The sequence below is a fragment of the Vanellus vanellus genome (genome assembly GCF_965231255.1).
Source record: "Vanellus vanellus genome assembly, chromosome: 7".
In the NCBI taxonomy this organism is placed as follows: Eukaryota; Metazoa; Chordata; class Aves; order Charadriiformes; family Charadriidae; genus Vanellus; species Vanellus vanellus.
This window is the reverse complement of record NC_138912.1, coordinates 26088465-26114023: the sequence shown is the minus strand read 5'-3', so window position 1 is coordinate 26114023 and position 25559 is coordinate 26088465. Positions and strand designations below refer to the sequence as shown.

The window sequence follows — 25559 nt, the reverse complement described above, 5'->3', positions numbered from 1 at the left end:
GATAGAAACACACGCACTTAATTCACAGGGAAAAAAATAAGAACAGATAAGGGCTTTTTCATCTGAAATTATAGCCTCTCTCTTTTCTAAACACTTCGGTATCGCCAGCCACTTTTGCTCAACAGGCAAGCTAGAGATAAATGCGCTGGTTTTGCTAAGGCGCCGACGATGGAGCATGCTCACTGAAGCCCCAGGTGTGACCCCTGCTCTTCTGCGAGCAGCAATTGGACCAGGCAATCCATCACGGTGCTCCTCCTGTCAGGCCGGGTGCTCGGCTGCAGCTGTCTGTCACACTGGTGGATGGGACCTGCTTAAAGGCAATCATGTCAATCTCTATGTGACTACTCAGACTAAGATAGAAGGATGATCTTGACAGGCTTGGCAAAGTCAGCAGAAGGCACTAGAGGACTTTAGTTACATGCTTAAAATTTAGATGCAATTTGTGCTTCTTATGTGGAGGCACTGAAGAGGCAGGAAACAACGCTGTGTTTTATAGCTGGTCGTCTCGGATGAATCTGTTGCCCTCAGAATGTTTTCCATAGTAAATGTAGCGGCATTTTCCCAAAATGCCTACAATAAAAAGGAAATTAATTACAATTAGAACAACAGTGGCATGGCGCGCAAATAAAGCACATTACTAGGGAAATTTGAAGGAGGGAAGGGAGCAGTTTTCTCTTGTCCTGCAAAAGAAAGTTTGTACATTTGAAATATTCAGTATTACAATTTCAATCAGCAGTTTTGAATCCACTGGGAAAACGTGTGTTCAAACACCTGCGCGACCTATCCTGTTAAACATACATCCACAGGTGTCTTCAAAAAAATGGAATGACATAACACCAAAGCACCATACACTATATTTTAAATCACAGTACCTCCCTCCTGCTTTTAAAAACCAGAAAGTCAGGGTTGAAGTTACGTTGGTACTGTCTGCTACGCGTTTATAGGTTTTTCCTGATGATTAAAACCGAAAAGAAAAAAGCAGCCAATAGTTATGGTTTAATGTGAAACCAGGAAAAAACTTTCAAACCTCCACAAAGCCATCCTGCAAGCACCTAAAGCCATCCCTGCTTTCCAGTGGCAGAGAACTGAAGCGCCCGGCTGGAATCCACACGGGAAGTCATCGACAGACGTGGGCTTGAACTTGGGCCTTCCTAACGGTTAGCCCTCCAGACTCCAGCACCTTTCCCGGACGTACAAATAATCATTTAGCAAAAAAACTTCCAAAGTAGCTCTCCAAGCAACACCCCATAAGCAAGATGCAATTATAAATTATGCTAAATATCAATACATAGAGGGTGCTTTCAAAAATTACCCAGAACACTGCTTTTGGGAGACAAGGCGCGTTATTCTCGGTGGGTAGAGGCGGCAAGATGCCTGAGGAAGCCTTAACTGCTGTGGGTGAGACACACATACCTGCAGATCCCACTACCTTATTCAACAGCATCCCCTCTGGTGGTACTAAGCGGTACGTGAAAGCGTAAGTTCACAGTCACATCCCACCTGTGAACATCCTCAAAGATGTTAAATTTTACTAGCAGAGTTGTTCTTTGTGCCCCCGGGCGCGTATACTCAAAGTCATCTCCCACGAACAGAAGGAAGGTGAAAGAGTCTCCTCTACCTTGGGAGTGCAATCACGGAAATACCTGGCTCACTCACCCCCACAAGGGCAAGCACAACCTAGCCCAAAGGAGACAAACACTGCCTTAAGTAAAGGGCAAAGATGGGGGAGGAGCAGATACTCAATTCATTGCTGTTTTAGCTTTCCAGGACCCGCATAGCAAGTACCGTGCTCACCCGCAGTATGAATCAAGTATGCAAGCTTTTATACTCTGCATCTGTTTTTCCAGTCTAAAGTGCGTCAGATGAGCAACTAAAGCCTTGGAAGGCACGGGCTGTACAAGATTAATGTTAACCCATGCTCTTCTTTCCTTCTAAGACATCGGGATAGTACTGTATTCCTATGGAAAACAAAATATAAATTGATAGGCCTGTCATTTGTTGTGAAAAACACATTTCTCTTCAGGATAACACAAATGGGGACTATATGGTGCAGTGCCTGATCCCCTTCCCCTCCTCCACAGAGCTTTCTTCAATAATTTCGATTTCAATAACTTCACCAGTGGAGCAGTTTCCACATTCAAGGGATGACATCCTCATTCCTAAACGAGCATCTAATGAAAAGCAAGGACTTTTTTTCCCTCGAAACAGATGATATTCCAAGTTCAACCGCAGCCGGCATTAGGTTGGTAACAAGGCCATTTAGAGCTCTAAATGTAAAGGATACGAACGGTTTATTAACGGCATTCTTCAGACTCCTTTTTCACTGGCATTGATAAAAGTCTTGTTTGAGGTCTGCCGCATTTCTTAAGGACTGGAAGCAAGACTGTTTATAGAGATGCTGGTGAGAGAGTGCTGTTTGATGAATGCTGGAGACTGTAGCTAGGTGTCAGCGCTTAGAAAATGAGGCAAGGACATGAGGTATTAATATTGTCAATGATCTCTTGACAGGAAAACAGATACTGCATTCACCGTCAGATTTAAATAGACATCAAGTGCATTAATGACAAAAGGGCAGACTTCAAACAAAGGGGGCTGTATGGCGCTGCGCTGAGCCAGTCTCCGAGTTGGCAATAACCTGATCTGAAAAGACACTGTCAGGGCTAGAGACAGGCCTGGGATTGTGTGCGGTGACAGAAAACAGAGATGCTGACAGAGATACCGGTGCCATATTATGCCAAGTATATTCTAACACTGTCTCCAGCCCTAACTAAATCTGACATCATTTCCTATCGCTTATAGTATCCTCCACTGCTCCGGCAGAATATTTCTCCCCAGACATCATTACAAACTCCGCCGTAGTTTTAAAGTTACTGGCAGGCCTGCGCTGTCGTGGAGGCTGGGTCTAGAGGCCTAAGGATAACCTCAGTCAATCTAAATTTGGAGTTTGCTGGAGAAGCGCTCTCATTTTCACTGATATCTCAGCTACTTGAGGTGATCTGAACGCTAAAGTGTGAGGAGCTGTCACCTTGAATAAAATCCTTAAAGTAAAGACGCTCAGTTCCCGGGATGTTCAGCAAAGATGTCGGACAGTCTGGCAGCAGGAAATGAAATCCAGCTGCTGCTGCTCGCCTGGGGATAAAGGTGCTTGGGCTAGTGACAGTTAAAGTCAGCTGAAATTTTTGAACTCCTGCAGCCTACAATTGTTTAAATTAAGGAAGTGTTGTCTCCGCAGAGATTCCCTACCCAGGCACACAGCTGTGATTCGATTGCCAGGCATATTACACACACGGCTTAGAGAGTCTTGATAACAGAACGGCTGAAAATGTTGCCATGAGACTTTATTTATCATGAAGGTTATTTGTAAAACAATAATCCTGCTCATAAATTAAATGCGGTGACTGGTTGGTTTTTTGTTTGGTTTTGTTTTCCCTCTCCATTTCCCACCTCCCTTTGGCAACCGCAGAAAACTCGGAGAAGTACAAAAGGCTTGTGTGCTGCAATGAGAATTGTGATGCTAAGAGATGTCACACGTGAATTTAGGAAACCTTCTGCTTCTCTCCTGCCTGTCTGCTGTGGTATTCGTTCCTTGCAGTGCAGGGGCAGGAGTACACTTGTGGTTTTCCACACAGACAAAGGGAGGAATAAGGGGGAAACAATACATCTGTGGCTGCTGTGGTGGTTTTTAATTAAAATATCCAGCACTGGCCATAATAAGCTAAGTGTACCCCCTATACATCAAAGCAGCACGCAGCATCCCGAATGAGGTTTCTGCTCGTGGTTCTTGAGAAATGACAACACAAGGTCTCTTGAGGGATCATCTTCCCCGAATGAGGCTTCTAATTTTTCTTAAGTAGCTGCTTCTACCATCAGCACAAGCTGTTAAAACTATAATTATGAAAAAAATGCATTGGGAAGAATCATTTTTAAATTCACTCTTTATCTTTTAAATGTTTTCCCCCTTCGGAATGGATGTTCTAATTATGCTGGGTAAGTAATGACCTTGCAGTTGCTTGCATGTGTTGTGGTATCAGTCTTTCTTCACAAACACATTGTAATGTCAGCAACTCCAGCTTTTCCTTAGCTGAGGGAAAACTCAATTATCCAAATAAATAAATAAATACATACATGCATACTAAAGCACATGAAAAATTGTTCAAGTCATGTTTGCTCCTTTTAAATTGGGCATGTGTTGCAGAGGGCTATGGTGCAGTCAGACTTCCATACGCTTTCCCAGAGCAAAAAAAGTTTGCAGATCTTCATGTATTATATGGAAAATGGCAAGAAGAAGTTGCAATGGGATGTGCTAGACCTATAGATCATACAGCTTCAGTCACAGGTCAAAATTCAGCTTGGGCCAACAGTGACCTGAGGGAATTGTTGTCTGGTAGCATCTCGTTGCCTTTCTTGGTTCATTTTTTTCCTAGCAAATAAATGTTCTACATCTATAAAAAAAAACCCACCTCTCAGCCATCACGGCTGGGGCAGCTGTTAGCAACACAGCCTTCTCCAGTAGCATTCCATTTTCTGTAAAAAGTAATTACTAAAACAAAGTAGTCAAGCCAAAACTTTTGCCACCCCCATCAAAATCTATTGCCACATCTGCCCAAGATCCCCCCTCAGGCACCCATTTTAATATCAAATGTTTCTAATAAACCCCTCTGCAAGTGAAAACAGCAAAGTATTCACAATTAAATTTGTTTGTCAAACACATTGGTCTACAGTACACATCAGGGATTACATTTCAGCAGACAGTCCTCTGCCTGTCTGTCAGCTGGGCTAACCGCGGGTCCTCATACTAGGAGCTGTGGTCAGATAAAGCTTCACACACAGACTCAATATTCTAGCAGAATTCCACTTCGCCTAACTTTAATTTGAGTACAGTAACTAAATCCTCCACTGCCAATTTGTATTTGATCCATATTCATGTCTTTTTCCACAACCGGCTGTTGTATAGTTTTGCTATGGGCTATTAAACAGCTGCCATGTTCCACCAGGAAGCTGGGTGCGTTTCAGTCTGGTTATACTACCAATCTGTAAATTGTTTTGAGACCCTTCAGGATGAAATATCAATACCATTATCATTTTTTTCATAGGCACTTGGGCATTTTCTACAATTAATGATCAGAAGTTGCAAAATTCCCTTAAATATTAATATAAGCTTCCTTTAAATGAAAAGAATTCCCTACCTACAACATTTAGAGGAGAATAAATACCTATCTACAAACAGTTTCAAGTCTGCAATGCTACCGATTTAGGCAAAACACCTCAATCCATTGAATTAATTTGAAACTCTTAAAAACCTTTTCATCTAAGGGATAAGTAAAGCTGATTTGAAACCAAAAAACCCCACCCTTTGTACAGGAGTTTAGTATTTTTTCATTTTATATTTATCTTCGTGGAAATTCTAACAACTTTATCTAGTTATCTAGTTGACAACTTCTTATTTTCAATTCCACTTTGTCTTTCTATCAGAAATGAAGTCCTAGAGATTTTCAAGAAATTAGGACCATAATCCTTTCACCTTCCAGTAGCAAATACGTTACTTTTTTCCTGCTAAATAAGAAGAATTGAGTTATAGATACTCTCACAGTCATTTTAGTTAAAAAAAATAATAAAATCACTCCATCTATATGTACCTGAGCCATTTATTTTGTAATCATCAAGATCAAAAAAACTGAATATTGTAAAAAGTATCAAAATATTTCAAAACATGCTCCTTCAAAATATTTGCTTTGTAATCCTCAATGAATCATTAAAAAACAAACAAACAAACAAACAAAACATACCAACAACAAAACAACCAAAAAATCCCAAACCAAACCCGCAAAAACATTAGCCTGACATTCAGCCAAATCAGCTTGAAATTGGGGGAGCACAGGCAGAGGCAAAGCTTCACAGCACACTAGGGTGGGAGCCTGGGAGGGGGCTGGGAGGGGAGGAGAGATGCTAAATAGCTAACAGTGATGGGAAAAAAAAAAAAAAAAAACAACAGAAAGTTGACTTGGGCCCAAGCAGGGCACTTTTAGTTCTACTTGGACTTGTGGCTGTAACATCAGGGAGATACTTTACAAATGCAAAAAATCAAAAAGGACTTTCTTTTTTCCCCAAAACATTGAGTGTTTGTCCAAGTCACCCGGTCTTCTAAGGTTCATTCGTTTGCTTTAATTTGCAGGCATTTGTTTATTTATAGTTGGTATTTCATAGTTGTTTATGTAGAAATATATTTTTCTAAACAAGAAAAATAGTTTGAGCAATTAGAAACAAGGAATCCTTTGCTTTTGGACATCTGTTAGAGCCAATAACAGAAAAGAACAACTTCTTGTTGTTGGTCCACGTTCTGTAAAATGGACCAAATTTAATCAAAAATTTAAAATTATAAACTTATAGGACAAGAAGGGAGGGAAGTATAGATAGACTTTGTACTTCACATTGTCTTCTGGTGGAACAGAAAGATTGTTTCTATTGAATATGCTTCAGCCTATGACCTCTCTGAAACAGGAATCTGAGAAGATCACTTGGAAGAAAAGAAAAGGTGTAAAGTATCACCTGGGTCACTGCATCCTCCCAAGAGCAGCCAAGTATGTAACTCTGAGAGGTCCACTCAGACTTTCCCCCTGCCCCAGCAATCAAACCACTGTCAGTATGGAGAAGGTAAAGCTCAAAAACTGCAATGTGACACAGAAAAAGAGAAGAGTTGCAGCTGTCACCATGAATGTGAAGGGATCTCTGACTACTACAATTAAAGCTGTTCGTTGCTACCGCAGTTTCCAGAATGCCAGACTACAGGTTGGAGCCACGACACAGGATCCAGACTCCTTAAATCAGAGCTGAGGGAGTGACAGAAAGAGGAGCATACAATGGATAAAGACATGAATGCCTTTGGTTGTGCTACAGCTGAATGCGGTAGAAGAGTTATCTTATAAAGACCTGAAATATCATAGCAATAAACCAAAACCAAACAAAAATTCCTTAAAATCGTATCATAAAATGCAAGTGCTCAAATAACAAATGCACAAACACTAACTTCCCTTATGTTGTAAGCTAATTAGTTTATTTTTAAGAGGACAGAAACACTAAATGTAAGCAAAAATAATGCTTAGTTCCTCCAAAACCATCTGTGCATAAAGGCATCAAGTTGTGCTTGAGGAGGCTGAGGACAGAGCTCACTGCGGCTAAAGCAGAATTCCCACAACGTGGCCACAATACTCACAGAGTGGTCCCCAAATACTCCCAAAGAAGTCCCCACAGATTAGGGATGTGGTCCACTGCAGGTTTCCTGGAGGAGGACATGCCTTCAGTAGCAGACTGCTGATCCTGATTCTCCCCTGCCTCGGTGGGTAACAACGCTAACGGAAGGTAACCTTCACTCTCGGGGGAGACGGATCGCCCCTTTGCTCTGCTGCCTGCACAGGGATGCCAAAAAGCGATGGTATTTTCCTCTGGACACCCTACAGCATGGGGCACAAAGTAATCTTTCAGACTGAAAGAATAACGAAAAAGCACAAAATCGGATCCAGTCTACAGCAACGGTGTTGGGATTACACACCTAAGCTAGAGCTGAGAGGAATCAGAGCAGGCAAACTAAGACACTGAATTATTGCAAGTATCCTGCACAGACAAGTGCTGTGACATGTCAAGTCTCACTGGCCTGTTTGTAGGAAGGGGGGAAGAAAAGGGGGAGTGTGTGGGGAAGCGAGAGTAGGGGAGGGGAGGGGAAGGAAAGCAGTCAACAGGGAGAGGATGTTGGAAAAATTTGCAATGAAGGTGATAGGAATACAAAGATGTGAAGTTTGCATCCTGGGCCAAGGGAGCTGCATAAATGTTCAGTGTAAACTAGCAGTCAAGCTGATGTGTGATAAAGTGCAGCCTGCTGTAAATACACTTCAGGGCTCCCAGTGCAGCTGGGGATGAAACTTGTAATTTGGAAGGCAGAAGGAAAAAAAAAAAAAAAAAAAAAAAAGCCAAAAAGAAAAAGTAAAAGAAAAAAGAGGAAAGAAAAAAATGCACTGCAAGCTTTTTCTCACATAATCTGTTACTGGAAAATTGAGAAGCTTGTCCAAGTCCGTGGGAATAAGCTGATGAGCTGATACTTAATAATAAACCATATTGTGTCATGGTGTGGAGTCATCTAGATCCATTCAGGCCACAAACTATATTACTTTATACAGCCCTGGCTGACATACATTTAAAGCCCTCTACACATTAAGGAGCCATTAGGCTGACAGATTAAAAGTTATCTTGGAGCTAATGTTTCCATTATGCGTATCCTGGCAATGGAACAATCAACACACTGTTCCTCAGATGTCATACTTTGTTTAAAAAAAGGGTAGGGGGGAGAGAAGGGGGAAAGGAGGGTATCTCTCCCTCCTTGAATGACATTGACATGATCAGCTTTGATCTGGGCATGTGCTGTCTACAGATTCTCTACTGTTGGCTAAAATAGGAGCATTTAGGGCATAATACTTTAAATCATTAACCAGTTCCGTACTCCTCTGGGTATCATTGTTACAATTTAAGGTCCTACACTTGGGATTTCTTTGGAATCTTTCCATGCTTATTGTAACCATCATCAGAGAAATATGTTGGGAGGGGGAGAGACGTCTCTCTCATGAAAATGAAGCAAAAAGCACCAAACAAAAAACCCAAATGCTTTTGTTTCTTCAGTGCATCTTTACCATTTTTGCAGTCTCAAATAATGTCATGGATGGAATTAATACCGACTTTATGATGAAATATTTCTTGTGGAATATGCTGAAATTTTAAAGCTGATTTTTTTAATTACTCAGACACATAAATTGTATAGTCAGCTAGGTGTGCAGTCAAAGAAACTTAAGTGCACAGAAACCATCAGCATGTCAGATATTACGGGTGAACTGATGCTTAACTTTGGATATATTGAACACCCTTGAAGGGGACGGAGGAAAAGAAGTATGGGTTCACAGTTCTTTCAGTCTTCTAAAACACTTCTTCATATATCTCATTCTCTCATACATGGTCTAAATAAAAGTAGTAGCATAAAGGCAGAACAAATTGCTGTAAATATCCAATGCAAGTCAGGTTACGTCTGTTAAAACACCCTTCATCTCTAAAACAACGTCACAAGAGCTTACTAGCTTTCTATTAACGACCAAAGACCCCAAACCAGACTAGCAATTTCTGTAACCAGCAAAAAGCCACTCGCCGCCAAAACAGACCCTTCTCCCCGGCTTCCCTCCCACCAGGCAGCTTCAAGCCGAGAGCATCAGCACTAGAGGGCAGCATGCATTTGTCTAAAAAAGGACCACACCAGCAAACTAAATATTCCGCTATGACAATTAAAGCAATACTGTTTGTTAGTTTTGCAGCCCATTTCTTGTTCTGTCATGATCAAAGCCTATATTTATACAACCTCTGCTTTCAGCCTTTCGCCCAGGAGCCTGACTTCTGGTGGACTAATCTCAGTGAGCGTCCGTTTATGTACACAGATGGCTACAAAAGGATGTCACTGGGTAGTGGTCTGAACAAAAGGCTCAAAATGTTGTATGGGGGGGAGGCGACCGTCCGTCTACACCACCGGCTTCCACCGCAGCTGGGGTGGCACTTGTTATTCTCTCGCATTCACAACTGAAATTCTAGCACTGTTTTGAACCATCTTTCTATTACTTTTGATAATGCAACAGTATGATCACTGAAGTGACACTTTTAATATATTCAGAATGGTGGAGGAAAGGAGGTTGTAAAATCCCATCCCTACCATATATTAAAGTTCAGCTGTTCGGTGTACACTCACCATATTGACTTAGAAGATTTTCAGTTAATTTGGCTAACGTATGCAAAAATGGCATTTCTGTAGGCTGCTCTGTACTTTGGGCTACATTCTACCAATAATACATTAATCGGCAATGGAGTTAAACCATAAAGAATGACAGGGTTATTAAGAAAACAGAAAGTGAGTATAATTATATTGTACTTCACAAACTTTAACCATGCACAGATTGCATTAGCAGTAAAATGTGAGGGGGGGAAAAAAGAGGGAAGTAAGCTCTTTTAGTAACTGAGATAGAATTAAACAAACTTACCATGATTTATGGGGCAGAAAGCAAACTTTTGGAATAATTGTTCGGAAAGTCTGCAAGCATTCCAATAAAATTACAAATTCTTATGTGAAAAAAATTTGAGCAGCAGGGCCCTTCTGGAGAGTTTAGACATAAATTTGGCTCATCTCATGAGTAAAACTTGCTTTTGGATCTCAAATGTGTTCCTGCTGGAGGAGTTCACATTAGGGAAAAAAAAAGCCACACAAAATTCAGTCTGGCTCAACTGGTTTGAAATTTCTCAAGAGAGTCATCTGAAATAAAGACAAGTTGCTTTTTATTTTTAAAGCTGGGAAAGAAAGTCTCTCAAATAAAATTAAAGAGCATAATGAAATAGTGCTGCTGTCACATTATGATACAGTTAAGGGAACCTTCTTTGCATGCCATTACTTGCTCCTTTCCACAAGCCCTTACTCAGAAACAAAGGAAACATTTAACTAATTGCTAATGATAGGATTGCTATGATTCTTCCTAATACAAAACCAAGTGTTTTTTAAGAAGCTGATACTACAAGGCCCCGGATTCTCTTGATTTCCAGTGCAAGCTGAAGGCATTTGGCACTTTGTAAGACACATCCGGACCCCACACAACTGGTGAGCTCCTTTCTCTCTTCTATAACTGTTGCTATAGTGCACCAAATGAAATCAGAAATGCATCTGGATCCAAACACCGGAAGCGTTCAGCAAATATCTAGTTCTCTGGACTAAGTCTGGGCTTGCCTCTGTGCAGAATTTTCTTCTATGCTATATCGCATATAACACCATCTGCTATTGCGAAATACTTACTGGCCATAATCTAGTTCCCAAACACTGACTACCTCTGGTACCGAATGCCAAAATGTTGTCATTGTTTCCTAGCCTCAATTCTTTTCCCCCTTTCTCCTCAGCCTCCTATTAAAAGCATGCTAATGAGAGGGAGGCTGAAGGTTAAATCACAGTGGACAGCAGAACATAGTTTACATGTGCACTTTGAGCATCTATGGAAGCTTCTGCTAAAGAGAAAAGATAGGAGGCTAAGAAATAGCTCGAGAGGCACATTAAAACCCCTCCATTAGGGTCACAGTCATTAAAGTTTAGTCAAAGCACCAACGACTTTCTAACAAGTATTATGCTTAGTAAACGCTTTGCACTGGAGCACGGATATTGGTGAGAGCTTTTGGAGTGTGTCAGTTAATCAGTATTCACCCGCTTTGACAGCTTGAAATATTACTCACTTATTTGGCTGGTTCAAATTTGTCGGACTTGACTATGTCGTAAGTTAAGATGTCCCCATATTAAAATGGAGCCAACTGGCAAATGTGCACATTGGACCTAATAAAACACATCTGGCCAAACAATCAAGCAACTCTGATCACTGTATCACTCACAAGCACAAATTAACAGCAACTGTCTTTGAGACTACCAAGCTAAACGGGAAGCAATAACCTGCTACCTACTACTTTACCAAATATCCTTTAAATGGTTAACTGAAGGATAAAACCTCCACCACATTCTGTTTCCGAGACATTCAATTGCTTGGTTAAAGCTGCATAAAAATTTCAGATGTCTCGGGTCATTTGCGATGACAAATGGGAGAAACACTTAAGACAGAAGCTGTCCCTCAATCCAGAGAATGTTTTTGGCCGAGGGAGCCCCATCTGCCACAGGAAGGCCATTTAGGCAGTGCCTCTTACAGGCAATACTCTTCACCTTTGCTCTCAGAGTGGGTGCCATTAAACCAGAAAGTGCTCTGAAGGCAGCAGGTAGTCCAGGCTGAGGCCATCACACGAATTCACAGTGGGAAAGCTCGTCACATACAGTCACCGTTTGGTTAAACGCATCCAACAGTAGGGTACACGGCTGCTGCTGTTAAGCCCGGGACAGCACTGAACAGTCTCTGTCCTGAAGGAGTAAGAACTGCGCACACTGACTTCCAGAGCATCCTACGTGCTCTCTGACAGAGGCAATGCACGGCACAACTGTCCTACTGAAAACCTCCAAGATCTCAAAAGCAGTAACAAAAAATTATACAAGAAAGACCTTTTCAGGGATAAGTAAAGCTTAGCCACTTACGTGTGTGCAGTGAACCCTCTGGTCCTTTCAGAGAGGCTCCTGGGAAGCAGCTACACGCTACTGAAGTATTTCAGTCTTTGGGCAAAACAAGCTCGACATCCCTGTTGGCATCTCTGCTGAGAGCAGACACTGGCCTTACTCAGAAAACATCAAACGTGGCTTTCTGCTAGCTGTGGCTGTGGTGAAGCCGAATACTGAAGGCAGGGGGAGGAGAGGTCACGGAGGAAGCAGTAGTTATCGGGGTAAAGTGAGTGTTATAATCCCCAAATTGCAGTTGGACTGAATGTTTTCAGACAATTTGCCTGTCTAAACCAAGACAGTATCATTCTTCTTTCTTCTAGGAGAGGGTTAAGAATAATCTGAAGCTTGGAAAATGGCTGCTGTTGATACTAGTGAGGCCTTCTCTTTAACTAGATCCTTCAGGAAAAAACAAATTAATCAACAGCCAGCTGAAGTGGGTTTAATGATTGCATTCTGCATACAATCAGCTTTTCCCTTTTCAAGGGCCATCAATATGTCAAGGGAAGACATATCTGAAGGATATAGCTCTTAACATCAAGGTTATCTATTCTCCACAAGGCTCCCACTCCTTACTGGGCTGATACTTTACACTGCCTGTGTCTAACATTTTCATCAACTCTGCAATCAATCAAGGTAATAATGTTGTGCAAAAAATCAATTAACAACGCAATTAAACTTTCCTTATTATCTCAAAGGGCTGAAATAATACCTAAAGGGAAGATAGACTCACTGAATGCAGACATCCATAACCCAATGTGAAAGTGAATTATGAGGTTAGACAGATGCAGGCATGTACTGGCGCTGTTATTTTCAAAGGGATATATCTCATCCAGGCAGTGTATCAGTCACCACCAATCCCATACCCTAAAATTCCAAATTACTTTTAAGAAATATACGATGTGCAATATCCATTTCATATTCTCTTTTAGAGATAAACCCCCCAAAATCTGAACAGGAGTATTATTCAAAGACAAAATGATCTTTCAGAGAGAACATAAAATATAAAAGCTATAATAACATTTACATCTGTATACCACCCATGTCTGTAAATGCAGGTCATCAATTATACATAATCTGTAGTGAATAAGGAACAGAAGAAGCAGCACAACATTTAAAGCCCGAAGGCTCAAATTTGCAAATACCTTGCGTCAAGTACACCGAAGGAAGAGCCCCAATGCAAACACATGCGGCAACAACAGCAAGGACTTAAGTATCACTCACTGAAAATAAGACAGAGTGCCTATATTATTTTGTAATTACATTCAACCCTCATGGAAACATCATTCCCAAGAGCTGAGAGTTTTAAAGCGCATTGAAAGCGGACAATTAACCCCTTGCTGTTGGGAGGATTTGGGTTTTAGCATAAAGACGTTAAGGATCAGGGGCGCCCAGCACACCAGCACAATGGAGTTAATATAGTTCGGAACCCAGGTGCAACAGCCGTGTGTCAGAGATGCACAGAGGAGGATTTGGGGGAGGGAGAAGAAAAGAGTAGTGAAAGAACACATCTAAAATTAACTACCATAGGACTGATCTTACCAGTCCCCAGGGACAAACAAACAAACAAAATTGTTATACAAAGAAAATGACCACGACCAAGCTGGGTGTTTTGTGGGGTTTTTTGACACCTATCATTTTCTATCGCACAACCTGAGCATTCCCCCTCAGCCCCCCTTACTCATTTCCCAACACACACACACACACACACACACACACACACACACACACAGAGCCTTCAGCCTCTGTTGTTTTGATTCAACATAGGCAAAAAGATAATGAAAACAGAAAACACTTAAGGGAAACCTATGTCAGAGCGACAAGCTAGGATCACGTCCTGTAATAAGCTCAGGAAAATTTGGAAGCGGAAAAGCTTTCCCTTAAACACTGCACTTTGAATTCCTCTATTAAAGGGCGCGCTGTGTGTCTGTGTTAGCAGAGGTGTTCTACAAAGGACTTCTCCCAGCAGGGTTTGCTTAAGCACATAACAGCTGCAGTTTAGAAATGGTCTATTCTTACAATTAGCTCATGTAGTGCAAGTGGCTTGTTTGGACCAAGAACATCTTTTTTTGTTGATAAGTCTCACTGGTTTTGTCTTTGTCTTGCACTTCCTGCTCTTCCCCCTGCTCCCCCCCATGCTGCGGAGTCGGTCATGGGTGAGACACAAATAAGTGAATCCAAACCTAAGTTTTCCGCAATTTTTGAAACGTTACACACTTTTCCTGCCTGGATTTGGGGCATTAATATTATTCCAGGATTAGAGAATTCAGCCATTACTATCTTAACCTTTAGGAACATAATTAATATGTTTTCATTTTCAATGACTTCATTGTGTGTCTATCAACTGGAACCATTCCTGCTGTGTATTTGATTCCACTGACGATGGGGTGTGTTGGATTTTAAATGATGTGCTAGCACTTCTGTTCCCTATATACTCTAGTTTATGTGTTATTCATGACTTGCATTTGGAGACATGGATGATACACAGATGTAAATGTTATTAAAGCTTTTGTGTTTTAGATTCATTGTGAAAGACTTCTTTGTTTTCAGATAATTCTTTTAACCATCACAAATAACCAGCAATACATGACATTGTCTTGAGACTTTTGTCTTTCCTGTTAAGCTTTTTGATGAAGAGATTTTTTTTTTCCTCCCTAATGTTCTCTCTTCATCAAAATAAAATACGGGATAAATTGACAGACAGCAGAGTTACACCTGCAAGATAATGTAGAAGTAACCCCCTTTTTTGTCATACGCTCATTATACAAAATCAGAACCAAAAGTAACTTCACTTCTTAATAGCTGTCAGAGCTGTGGGTCCCAGTTCAAGGCGGCTCTGACTGGCAAAATCCTCAAACTGCTTTCACCCTTGAACATCACATTCGCATTCCTGAGGAATTCAAAATGAACGTGGTAAAGAAAAACGTACTTTGCCAAATCACGGTTCCCTATCTTCTTTTTCACTTTAGATTAAAATTATTTTAGACTAATAGTTTTGTATCACTATTTAAAGATTTTGACTATGTGACAGGCATACCGTGTACCTTTGTTGCACTGGTACTATGTAGGAAAAAAAACCTGAAACACAAATATGTACTTAAATGCACGGTACATATCAGCCTTGCAAACATTATCCAGCCAGTAGTCAGAGACTTTTTTTTTTTGACGGACAGATAAAACACCATTAAATTTTTTCATCATCACTTATTAAGGCAAAGGGTGAGCAGGCAGATTTGTGTGTCTGGGCTAGTAAATCTTCAAGACAGTTGTGTGAGGCTGCTGTGCTTAAGTACATATTTACACCCACGTAACTTTGAACGGAAAGAAGCGTGCTCTCAAAAAGCCATGTTTAATCACTAATAATTCTGTCATTTGACGATATTTTTTCATACATCCTTAGATACTTTGTCTCAATGAAGTTGAACCTCACTTCAAATGTGAACTCCTGGAGTTCTCACATTTTCTGCTTTTTGCTTTAAAATAAATCTTTTACAGCAGATTTTTTTGTTGTTGTTTCTGTACTTTATCCATTAAGCCTATAATACATAGCAGCAGCCTCTGTACAGAATTTAAATATTCAGAAACCAGGGTAAGAGGGATTCCTTGGCTGAAAATCAAGCTTCTTGTTGTAAAAATCTAACTTGGAGTAATTTAGTCAAATGGTATAATGGGTTGACCAAGAAAATAACTTATTGTGTCTTCTGCTGTGGGAGTAGCGTGCTGGATAGTGGCAGCTTGCACTCCCCAGCGCACCATTTTACAGCGGACTTCATATTTGTTGTGAATAGTTACTGAAAAGAGAGGTTTCCATCTGACAGAGAGAATCAATCTAATGTCACCCACTCTTTACCTCCAATTTTCTACTAGCACCACCTCTGTCTGGTGCAATCTTGTTAATGTTTTGCTGTAGATACCTGCTGTTTTACTTCACATGCCACAAAAGCTTACTGCTTTTGAACGGTTTTGGAAAACTGCTTCTGATCTTTATGAAACAGAGGACAATTTTTGAAACTGAACCAAACTGTAACTTAATTCAGCAGGACACTGCAACCCTGCTTCTAAGTCTTCGTTGCTTATTTATGACAATAACAAGGCTCCAACCTTCCTCTTCACCACTCACATTGAAGCCAGCTCAGAACTAGTCAATAGACCATTTCTAATGGCCGTAAAACAGTACGTCATGCCTCAGTTGACTTGCACTGCATTCCAGGTAAATCCTAGCCATTGTGAGGTGCGGCCATACAATGGAAGGAGCAACCTGCTCCCTACTTCAGGGTGTAAAATCAGGAGAAAGTAGTATGTCTGGAATTATCATCAGATTAGGCCATACTGGGCCCTTGAGACGAGGGAGCTATTCTATTTGGTACAAATGACACAGGGTCAGCAGAAGAGGAGGGAAACCAGACCATTTTTGCGTGGTTTCAATCTTGTGCTGCACTATGAGTTCCTCAGCCCTCACGGACTGTCTGGCCAATGTACCGATTTCGTTCTTTTACTTTTCATGGTGTAAAGACATATTTGTTTATGGGCTTGCTCAAAAATGTAAATAGTTCATCATCCAGGGAGTAGACAAGAATAACATTTTCAGACGCTTCTTCAACAATTATTTGATTATCAGGAAGCGATGTATGATCTCTTATAAACACAACAGCACCAATCTACAACATTATTTAGCCATTATTAGGCTTTATTCACAATATTAGTAGCCACCTTATCTGAAGTAGAACCTGATGCCACATAACATGGAGATGTTGAGGTAGACATTGCTGTTAAAATAAAATTCCCTGCCTGCCAAAAAGAAATTAGACATGTCGGGTGCCTCTGTAGTAATACGAGATTTCTGCCACTCCCCCAATGCACTTCTCTGCCTTAAACAGTCTTTGGTAATGCCAACACTATATGCCTAGACATCATGAAGTTGGAGGTCACCACAAAACCTCTACCAGATGACTCACTGCACTGTTATTAAGACCAATTATTTAACTGAGTGGAATTATTATAGAGAGATGATGAAGTTGAGAAGGAACCAGTTCAACCAATCACCAAAGAAGCAAATAGCGACCCCTAGGCTTGAGACCATCCTCACTTTCTGAAGTTGTTCCATGGTACACATCACTAGAAGCTTCATGAGACCACTCTAGACCATCAAAAGTCCATCCAGGTAAGATCAGCCAACAAATGGGGTACTAAAACAGATTACAGAAAGATGGTAAAACATGATCTTCCCTTTTTCTTCCATTTATTAGAGTTTTTTGTTTAACATGGAAGAAGTTTGTCTTCTTGTAAGACCAAATGATATGACAACAACATTTTTCTTTATCTAAAGAAAATAAATTCATGTGGTCTTTCACATAGCCAAGCAACTGTGCAGGCCTGGTGGATCTGGCAGTCTTGTACAGCCTCCTTCCCATCATTTATAGCAATGATGGGTAAGTCCTGGACACACATGACTAAAATTTATTGACTTCAAGTGCAATTAATATCCAAGCCTCTGGGAAGCTTATACAAAGCTATTACACTGATCAAAGGGGAAAAAAAGGACCATCAAATGGTTATTCTGAAAGTTATTTTTCTGTTTTTCTTTGTCTCAAGAAGGAAAGGGGGAGGGGGGACGACTGCTCCATAATTATAAATCTTCTGAAATTGTAACTCAGGAAAAGACTTTTCAAATAAAATGTTTCCCAGAAAAGAATATTTGGCAGCAGTTGGCTCTTGTTTTCCCTAATAACCATTAAAAGTCTGCCCTAGTAAACCATTTTACTGCAACGTTTGAAATGGTAGAGTTTACATTTTATTTAATGAATAGTTGCAGAGCATTAAAGCAACATCTCGTCGGCAAAACAGCTCCTTATCCTCGCTTTGTCTCAATTGGTTTTTTTACATTTCATTTTCAATGACATGTCAGCCGTCTCTCACCAACCTCAAAGGAAAGTTGAATGCAGGGCTTACAAAGTTAAGCTGACATTTGCTCTCTTCCAATAAAAAATATTTAGTCCATTAAACATAAATACCTGTCATTATGATACATGGACTGGGTACAAGCCTCCCGTTTCCCTCTGATGTTTATTACATCCAAACAACTGCAGTGCCTGCATGTTTTCAACTTTAGTGTATTGATTAAACTTTTAAATGGCTGCCATATAACCCAGGGACATCAGGAAGATTAATTTGCGTCAATGTTCATCTGTAATTCATTAGCCATTTATTCTTTACAACCACATGGGCTATCAAGAAAATGCAGGCCATTTTTCACTCTGCACAGGCTTGGGAACAGATCCTGAAATTTGTGCTGCATACAAATAAGCTCCCCAGGCCCGGCCACTTAAACTGCTTGGCTTTTCAAAAGTTAAAGTTGGGAATAACAGCAGAAAAAAGGGAACATAAAAAAAAAAAAAAAAAAAACAGAAATGGACAAAATATACGTCCTCAGGGTACTAGGGATTTAACCGAGTTTGTCCACTGTCTTTTCATCCATGGATTATGGTTTCTTATTTCAGTCAGATTAAAATAACTGAAACTTGTTTCTGTGCAAAGGCCATAAATAAAATGAGTTGCACCCCCCTCTAATATCTTCTAAGATGCAGTTACTTGCAGAAAGCTAGAAAGCGGCAGTGAAGTATAAAAAGCTCATGCCTCAAGGAGGTTGTAGCTGTGAATCGAAGAAAAGGATGCCGTTTTAACCAACTCTCACATTTATTGTGGATTCCAGTCCTGCCTTTATTTGGTAAAATGCCCAGCTAAATATTGGTATGTTTCCTTAGGGTAGAGGTAAGCCATCTGGCTCCTTGCTTTGCCCTACTGACCCCTTGGCACAGTATGAAGTGCATATTAAATAAGGAAAAGGAAAGAGAACGGCTATAAAGCAAACAAAAATGCACATGAATTTTACATTTACAACATGGAAAGATCAATGAAATGCATCCTGGTTCCTTTCCTCTTCGCTACCTATAAATAAAGTAGTGTCACCGAGCTAGGTAAACGCATAGCAGTAGGGCATTAGACTCATTGAGCCTAATGGCAGTAATTTAGATTCCAAAAATGAAGATCTCATAAGACAAAACCGACGGGTTCCCTGTTGCAGACAGGAACACAAGCATAATAGCACCCTGTAACAACCACAGAAATCTCCACATAGGCCTAATACATCATTTAGGATGTAATGATCCCTACCTACAGCAAGAGTCACTCTGCTGCCATTTTAAAATCTGGATTTATGCATACATACAAGGAAGAATTTGCTCCTGCTATCAGCGATCGGCTTACTGTTAAATACCAACCTGGGTGAAGAGAACCCTGGAGGGAGCACCTGAATCCAGCCCAATCTGGGTGCAAAAGAACCAATCCAGTAAGCTACGCAGGGACGTTGCTTCAGCAAGTTAGCGGGACTGAAGAAGACAATAAAAAACAAGGCCCTGGAGCTCTGGGAGATGATGTGCCAACGTGGCCGAATAAAGATTTCCTACAAAGATTTAGAAAAGGCAAACATCACGCGTGTGAATGACAAAACATCGGTCGTGAAGGTGTTGTCCCGTTTGTTGTAACCCTCGCAACCGTAAGGCCGATGCCACGGCTCACCCGCCTGCACAGTCTGGCCCGGGCTCTTCACACCCGTAGCCAGCTGAGAGCCCATCGCAGGACGCTCTCTGCTGAGGCACAGCGGGGAGCAGCAAGCTCCCATCAAGCCCAAGGAACACTCAGGAGGCGACGGTGTATCTGAACAACCTGATCTGTAAAGCAGCAAGAGATTTTGGCCTGTCTCCTCCAGCAGCGTAGCTCCAAAGAAATAAATGCTGCCCTGCTGTTACCTTATCAGCCAAAAATCTGCCATTTGGTGCATGCCTCTGCAATTCATATACCGTATAGGCAATCTGCAGGTGGCATTGCTAAGCAGCGTTTCTCTGTCAGTTGACTGGCTTGTAAATGCCCCAAAATAAGTGACCTAAAAATAAATTACTAGATACGCAAGGATATACTCAAAATGCTTTTGTGTTTTATTACATGCTTGAAATTCAGACTGAGTTCATCGAAAGATTCATTACGGTTCATCAATCTCACAAGCAAACCCGAGTTGATTTGTGGTTTCATTTTGCCCAAATACTTACTTCTAATAGGCAGGAGAAAATTAAATGAGTTTTGGTCAGATATTTGGATTCCTTTGAATCTGAAAGTTGAGTCAAAAAGAATGTTGGGAAATGAGCCAGTTACAAAGCCATATGCACAAGGAAAAAAGTCCATTTATCCAAATCTGGAGAGTTTTATGCTGTACACATAACCTGAGTCACTCTGGTCTGCATCTTGCCCCACCGCACAGGGAAAAGATGAAATCTCGGCTCCAATTTTTTATTTTGTTTTGGTTTTGTCAGCTTTAGTCAGACCTTCAAAATAACTTAAATATAAATTGTTTGTAGTGAATTAATTCCCTACTGTGACAGGAGACATACCAGGAACTTCAGCAATGAAAATACCCGGATAACAAGCGAGTTGGAAATATTGCAATATTTACTTAGCCTAAGTAGAAAAAACATGCAGGGCAAAACCTGTAACTTAATTTAAGAAAAGCAAAGCAAATTATAGCACAACCACGGAATTTCTATCGCATCAGAAAAAAAAACCCAAACCCGTAGCTAGTATGCAAAACAATTGCAGGTGTCCTAGACCGCAGCCATTAGAAATTCAGTGGAAAAATTTTCAACCTCATTTCTGCAGATATCAAAAGCTACCTCACGGTGCTCACAAAAGAGAGTGTTTCCTTAGAAACTTTCACCTTTATTTTTCTATTCGCTAGCATTAACTTACAGTACAACACAGTTAAGATGCAGCAAGAGCTTGGGGTTCAGTTCTTTAATGTGCCCAGAATAACATCTGCAACACCAGTGATACAGTAAAGGAGTAGAAATCCCAAAGGCAGGCTCACCAATCCCAGCATCTAATTAAATCTTGACAAATTAGGTACAGCAACCCAGGGGACCATTTGCCATTGTGCCCAGGCTGTAAAACTTCTTTCCCGGGAACATCCCTTACAGGCTGCGTGCCACGGCTCTGTGGCACAGGAGCCGGCTGTTGCGGCTCGCCATCGCGCCCGGACTCTCTCATGCTGCAGTAATCTCCAAATGGGAAGAGTAGGTGGCTTTGAACTCGTGCTTACACCAGGGGGGCCTAAAGCAGCGAGCTCAGGACTCAGCCATTTGTTTTCATTTTCATATAATGATGTGTCTAGCTCTCATGGTTGCACAGAAAACTGTATCAACTCGAACCATATGTTAACTGAGGCAGCAATATGTTCTTAAATTGGCAGACAGCTCAAAATGACAGTTCAGCAAGATGTGAACTATTTTCAATCATCTCAATAGGGTGTTAACTCTGAAACCTAAACATTGCCTGTGTATATATATTTTGTTAACCATTTCACTACTAAACACTTTGAGCAAGATAGCTAATGCGTTCCTCCACACTTTTCCAAGACAAAATATCCCAACTTGTAATTTGAAAGCATCTCTCTGTATAAATTGGACTAGTTACATACTTGGCTCAATCATCTCGAACATCTCGCAATCAATGTATTTATCCTTACACAGTCATGAGGCAGCGAAGTGCTGTCATCTCCTTGTTACAGATGGCGAAAAAAAAAGCAGGAACGTGATAAAAAGGAAACAGAACACAGATCAGCTGAGCTTAAGACTTTTGTCTGAACCAATAGATTAGCCTTTCCTTTTACACGGAAGTTATGTGGAGACAGCAAAAAATCCACTGAATTAAAGTAAGTAACAGAGGCTGCATATTTAAGAGTAGCATTATCCATACATGTAGCAGATTTAATTTTTAAAAGGTTGTGTGCAGTTCAGTTTAAATTAATTCAGTTCTTTCACTGGATGCCATAGAATTTCCAAGGATTTGCTCAATTTAAGGCCAGCTTACCCCAGAGCGCAGAATCTTGTGCCCTTACCTCTAGCTGGTCAACTTTATTAAACAGTGTCTTAGCTTTAGGCTATAGCACACAATAAAATAAATATAAGACAAATGCAAATTTTAAAACCAACAGAAGTTGGTCAAATAAAGACAGGATGTGGATCAGTAACGCTTTTAAAAGTCATACCTGCCTAAAACAACGCACGAAAAGAACGTAAGACTTACAGATGCATTTATGCGTCTCAAGTGCGTCTCAAGTTCTTTCTTTGCCCTTTTTCTTCTTAGTTTTGTGGCCAATCAGGCAAACGGGGTGGCAGCCAGTATAATTGAAACTGTTTTCCTACCCAGCAAGTACTTTAGGTTTTGAGTCACAGCAGTAAACGCATCTGAGCCTGGAATGGAAGTTGGCTATTTATTACTCAGGTGACAACATAGGTTACAAGTACGTAGATAGCATGATAAAGCCTCAGCCTGGCCAGACGACGCAGGCAAAGATGGCTATGTGTTCCGATACCAGCATAAGTCTCTTTCGAACAACTGACTGCAAAAACTCCATCTAGTTTGTGAAGTATTTTGTGATGAAAGGCACTCTACACATGTAAAATATTATTACTACATTTGCAAAATGAAATTTCTAAGAGAAAAAGCACAGAACACGCCAACAACAATAAAGCAATCAATTGCAATAGGATGCAATAACTTGCAATAAATTGCTTTGTAGACAAGGATTAAATTGTTTCAGCACCAGCCACCCAATCCAACTTAACTAACAAAGAGAAAAAAGAAATGAGAAACATTTGCTTAAAAAGCTCATAACTGTCAATGTGTTCAGAACACCAGCACGTCCTGCTGCACCTAATACCTTTGTCAAGGTGGCCTATCTGGAACTACTCTTTCCCATTCCCTGCAGACTTCAGTTGCAGAGTTTCCCCACAGACTCTCGCTGTATTTGCCAGCGCTGGATCTCTGCTTGGGGTCTGAGTTTGAGACAATCCAGATCCACTCTCACAGCCCCCCTTACCCTGCCCCCCCAGCCCCCTTTCTGTATCACTCATCGCAGCTTAAGCTTGTCTGGTTTGCACTGGCAGTGACCTGGATGTTGCACATGCTACAATGCAATAAGAGAACAATACCGGCAATAAGACTGCTCGTGCGATGTTGGTTTTTCATAAAGATGTGCTTAACCTTCTTCCAACAGCATTATTGTTATAATATTTTTCCGTGCACCGATTCTACAAATCAGCATTACATTATACTAAAAAAGAAGTGTATTTGGTCTTAAATCCTTGTATTAAGCATTCCCTTTGAACAAAGGCTTTAAGAGCTTTGGTTTGCTACTCCACCAGATCTGTTAATAAATCACCATCTCAATTCCTAATACTTTTTTCTATTAGCACATGAGATTGTAACTTTCTCTTCGCCACATAGTTATCTGCTATTTTAAGTATCGTCAAAATTGGGCCTCAAAATTACAGAGTTCGAAATTCAAAAGGAGGCTGATTGTCCATTTGTGCCATGGCCTTTGCCTTGCAGCACATGTTCCATGCAAGACTGGGAAGTAACTACCAATAACATTTGGTAGCAGACTGGAGAGTTACCATTTGTCTTCATTTCCATGGGACAGGTCAGTTAAAGCCTTGGCTGTTGTACACAAAGCATCCCAAAATACTTTTGCTTATTAAGTAACAACATGGCACTGTGATGCAAAGTGGTGACTGAACCACCCTTTGGGGACGCGGTCATAGGAAGGCTCTACACTATGAAGCAGGATTGTATGCATTTTAATGGTCGATTACTCTTCTGCAAAGTGATTTACTAATAGAATTGCACATTATACCGTGAGTATCAAAGAAAATCTTATGAATGTTCATATGATGATAAATTAAAAGTATTTTATGATTAAGTTTACGAAAGTCCCTAAATCTTATTTTTAACTAACTGAGGTGCTTGAGGAAAAAAAAAAAAAAAAAAAAAAAAAAAAAATCACACATAGGCCCAAACCCACGAAGATATTAAACTGGCAAGAAAGAGAACCATTATGCATTTTTAAGTTAATAGCTAGCACCTAAGATCCCTCTAATGCGACTGTAAAGAAAAATAGATACCCAGAGGCTAAACCCTGCGTCCTGCACTATACTGCAATGCTGGTCCCCACGCACACCTCTATACTGGGAAGAAGCAAGCCTCTGCTCCATTCCCCTACCATCTGGGCAAGAAGCTGCTGCACAGCCTCTGGTGGGACAAGCTCGAGCTCTATGGTGCTCCACGGGGAACGCGTTCCCCAAGCTGGGCTGCGGCCCAGGTGTGCTCACTGAGCGCTCTGACCCGCAGCATACGGGAGAACTAACAGAGAGGATTCCCAACAGAGGTCATAGTGTGAGAGAGGAAGATGAAAATGAATTGTCAGATAGCACTGGAGAGGAAGAGGAAAATCCTGTTTCTCTCCTGGACATTCAGAATACACTCCAACCTTGTGACTACCGTGCCGTTTCTCTCCTGCCTGGTGTTTTGGAGTGAATGTGTCCATGACTGCCATGGCCTGCACTGAATTGCATGCTGCCCACTCAGACGTGCACGGTTACTCTCGCGGGACTTGGAATTTGCAAACCACACGGGGCCAAGGAAGGAGGAGGCCATCAAAGCCTTAGCACAGCCAAAATGGCAGCCTCTGCTGGCACGGGCAGCAGCAGAGCATTAAATGCTTAGGCAGCTCCACTAATGAAAACATAAACAGTTAGAGACTTTCAGTCACTTACGCACCTGATCAGCACTTTACGTATCATTCTCTTGATTTTAAAAGCTTGAACCACACTGATGCTGCCCTTAGAGCCTAGTGCTTAGCCGCTTTAAAAACACCTGCCCCTAGAGTTTAGATGTACACCTACAGAAATGTGCCCTGTACACTTAGCTGCTTCTGCTGCCTTCACAGGGGGTTGGTGCTAGCACTGGAAAATGAGCCCACTTCATTAGTTGCCTAAGTTGGGATTTACAGCTGGAGTTTTCAAAAGAACTTAGCACTACAACTGCGGCTGGACATTCAGAAGAGCTTAAGGCTTATTAGGCAATGAAAAGAAGCAGCCAGCATCTCAAAATGCTCTGTGTCCAGCAGCTTACACTGCTCTTCATTGACTAAAGAAATCAGAAAAATGGCTCCGATAAAATTGCCAAATTTACCTTAATTAGGATGTTTCCTTAATGCTCCATTACTCAAATTCAAAACCATTTGAAGTTTATTGCCTGTTCATGACGCCCTGAAGAGAGTTTTCATTTGCTGAGCATTCGGCAGCTTACAGTGTTCTCAGTGAGAGCAACTATATTAATTTATTTTTGAAAATACAATTGCGCAAAATTCATTTTAGGCTCACATTTCGAAAACCTTAACCTTCAAGTATGACAGAGGTGAGAAACAAAATACACCGAGGGAATACTTTACTTCAAGAAAATGGATTACATCTTAAAGCACAGCTAGCCTCTTCTCCACTCCTTTCCCATGCAGCAGAGGGGACAACCG

The 25559-nt window shown here is 41.0% G+C and overlaps 1 protein-coding gene across 1 annotated transcript in view; it reads right to left on the bottom strand.

Annotated features, from left to right (window-relative positions):
• Positions 1-490: 490 nt before the first annotated feature.
• LRMDA (leucine rich melanocyte differentiation associated) overlaps positions 491-25559 on the bottom strand; it is a gene marked incomplete at its 3' end in the record, with an annotated part of 700831 nt that continues 675762 nt past the window's right edge. The window contains 1 exon segment of the mRNA XM_082486449.1: positions 491-570. Coding sequence (XP_082342575.1) covers positions 491-570 — 80 coding nt within the window.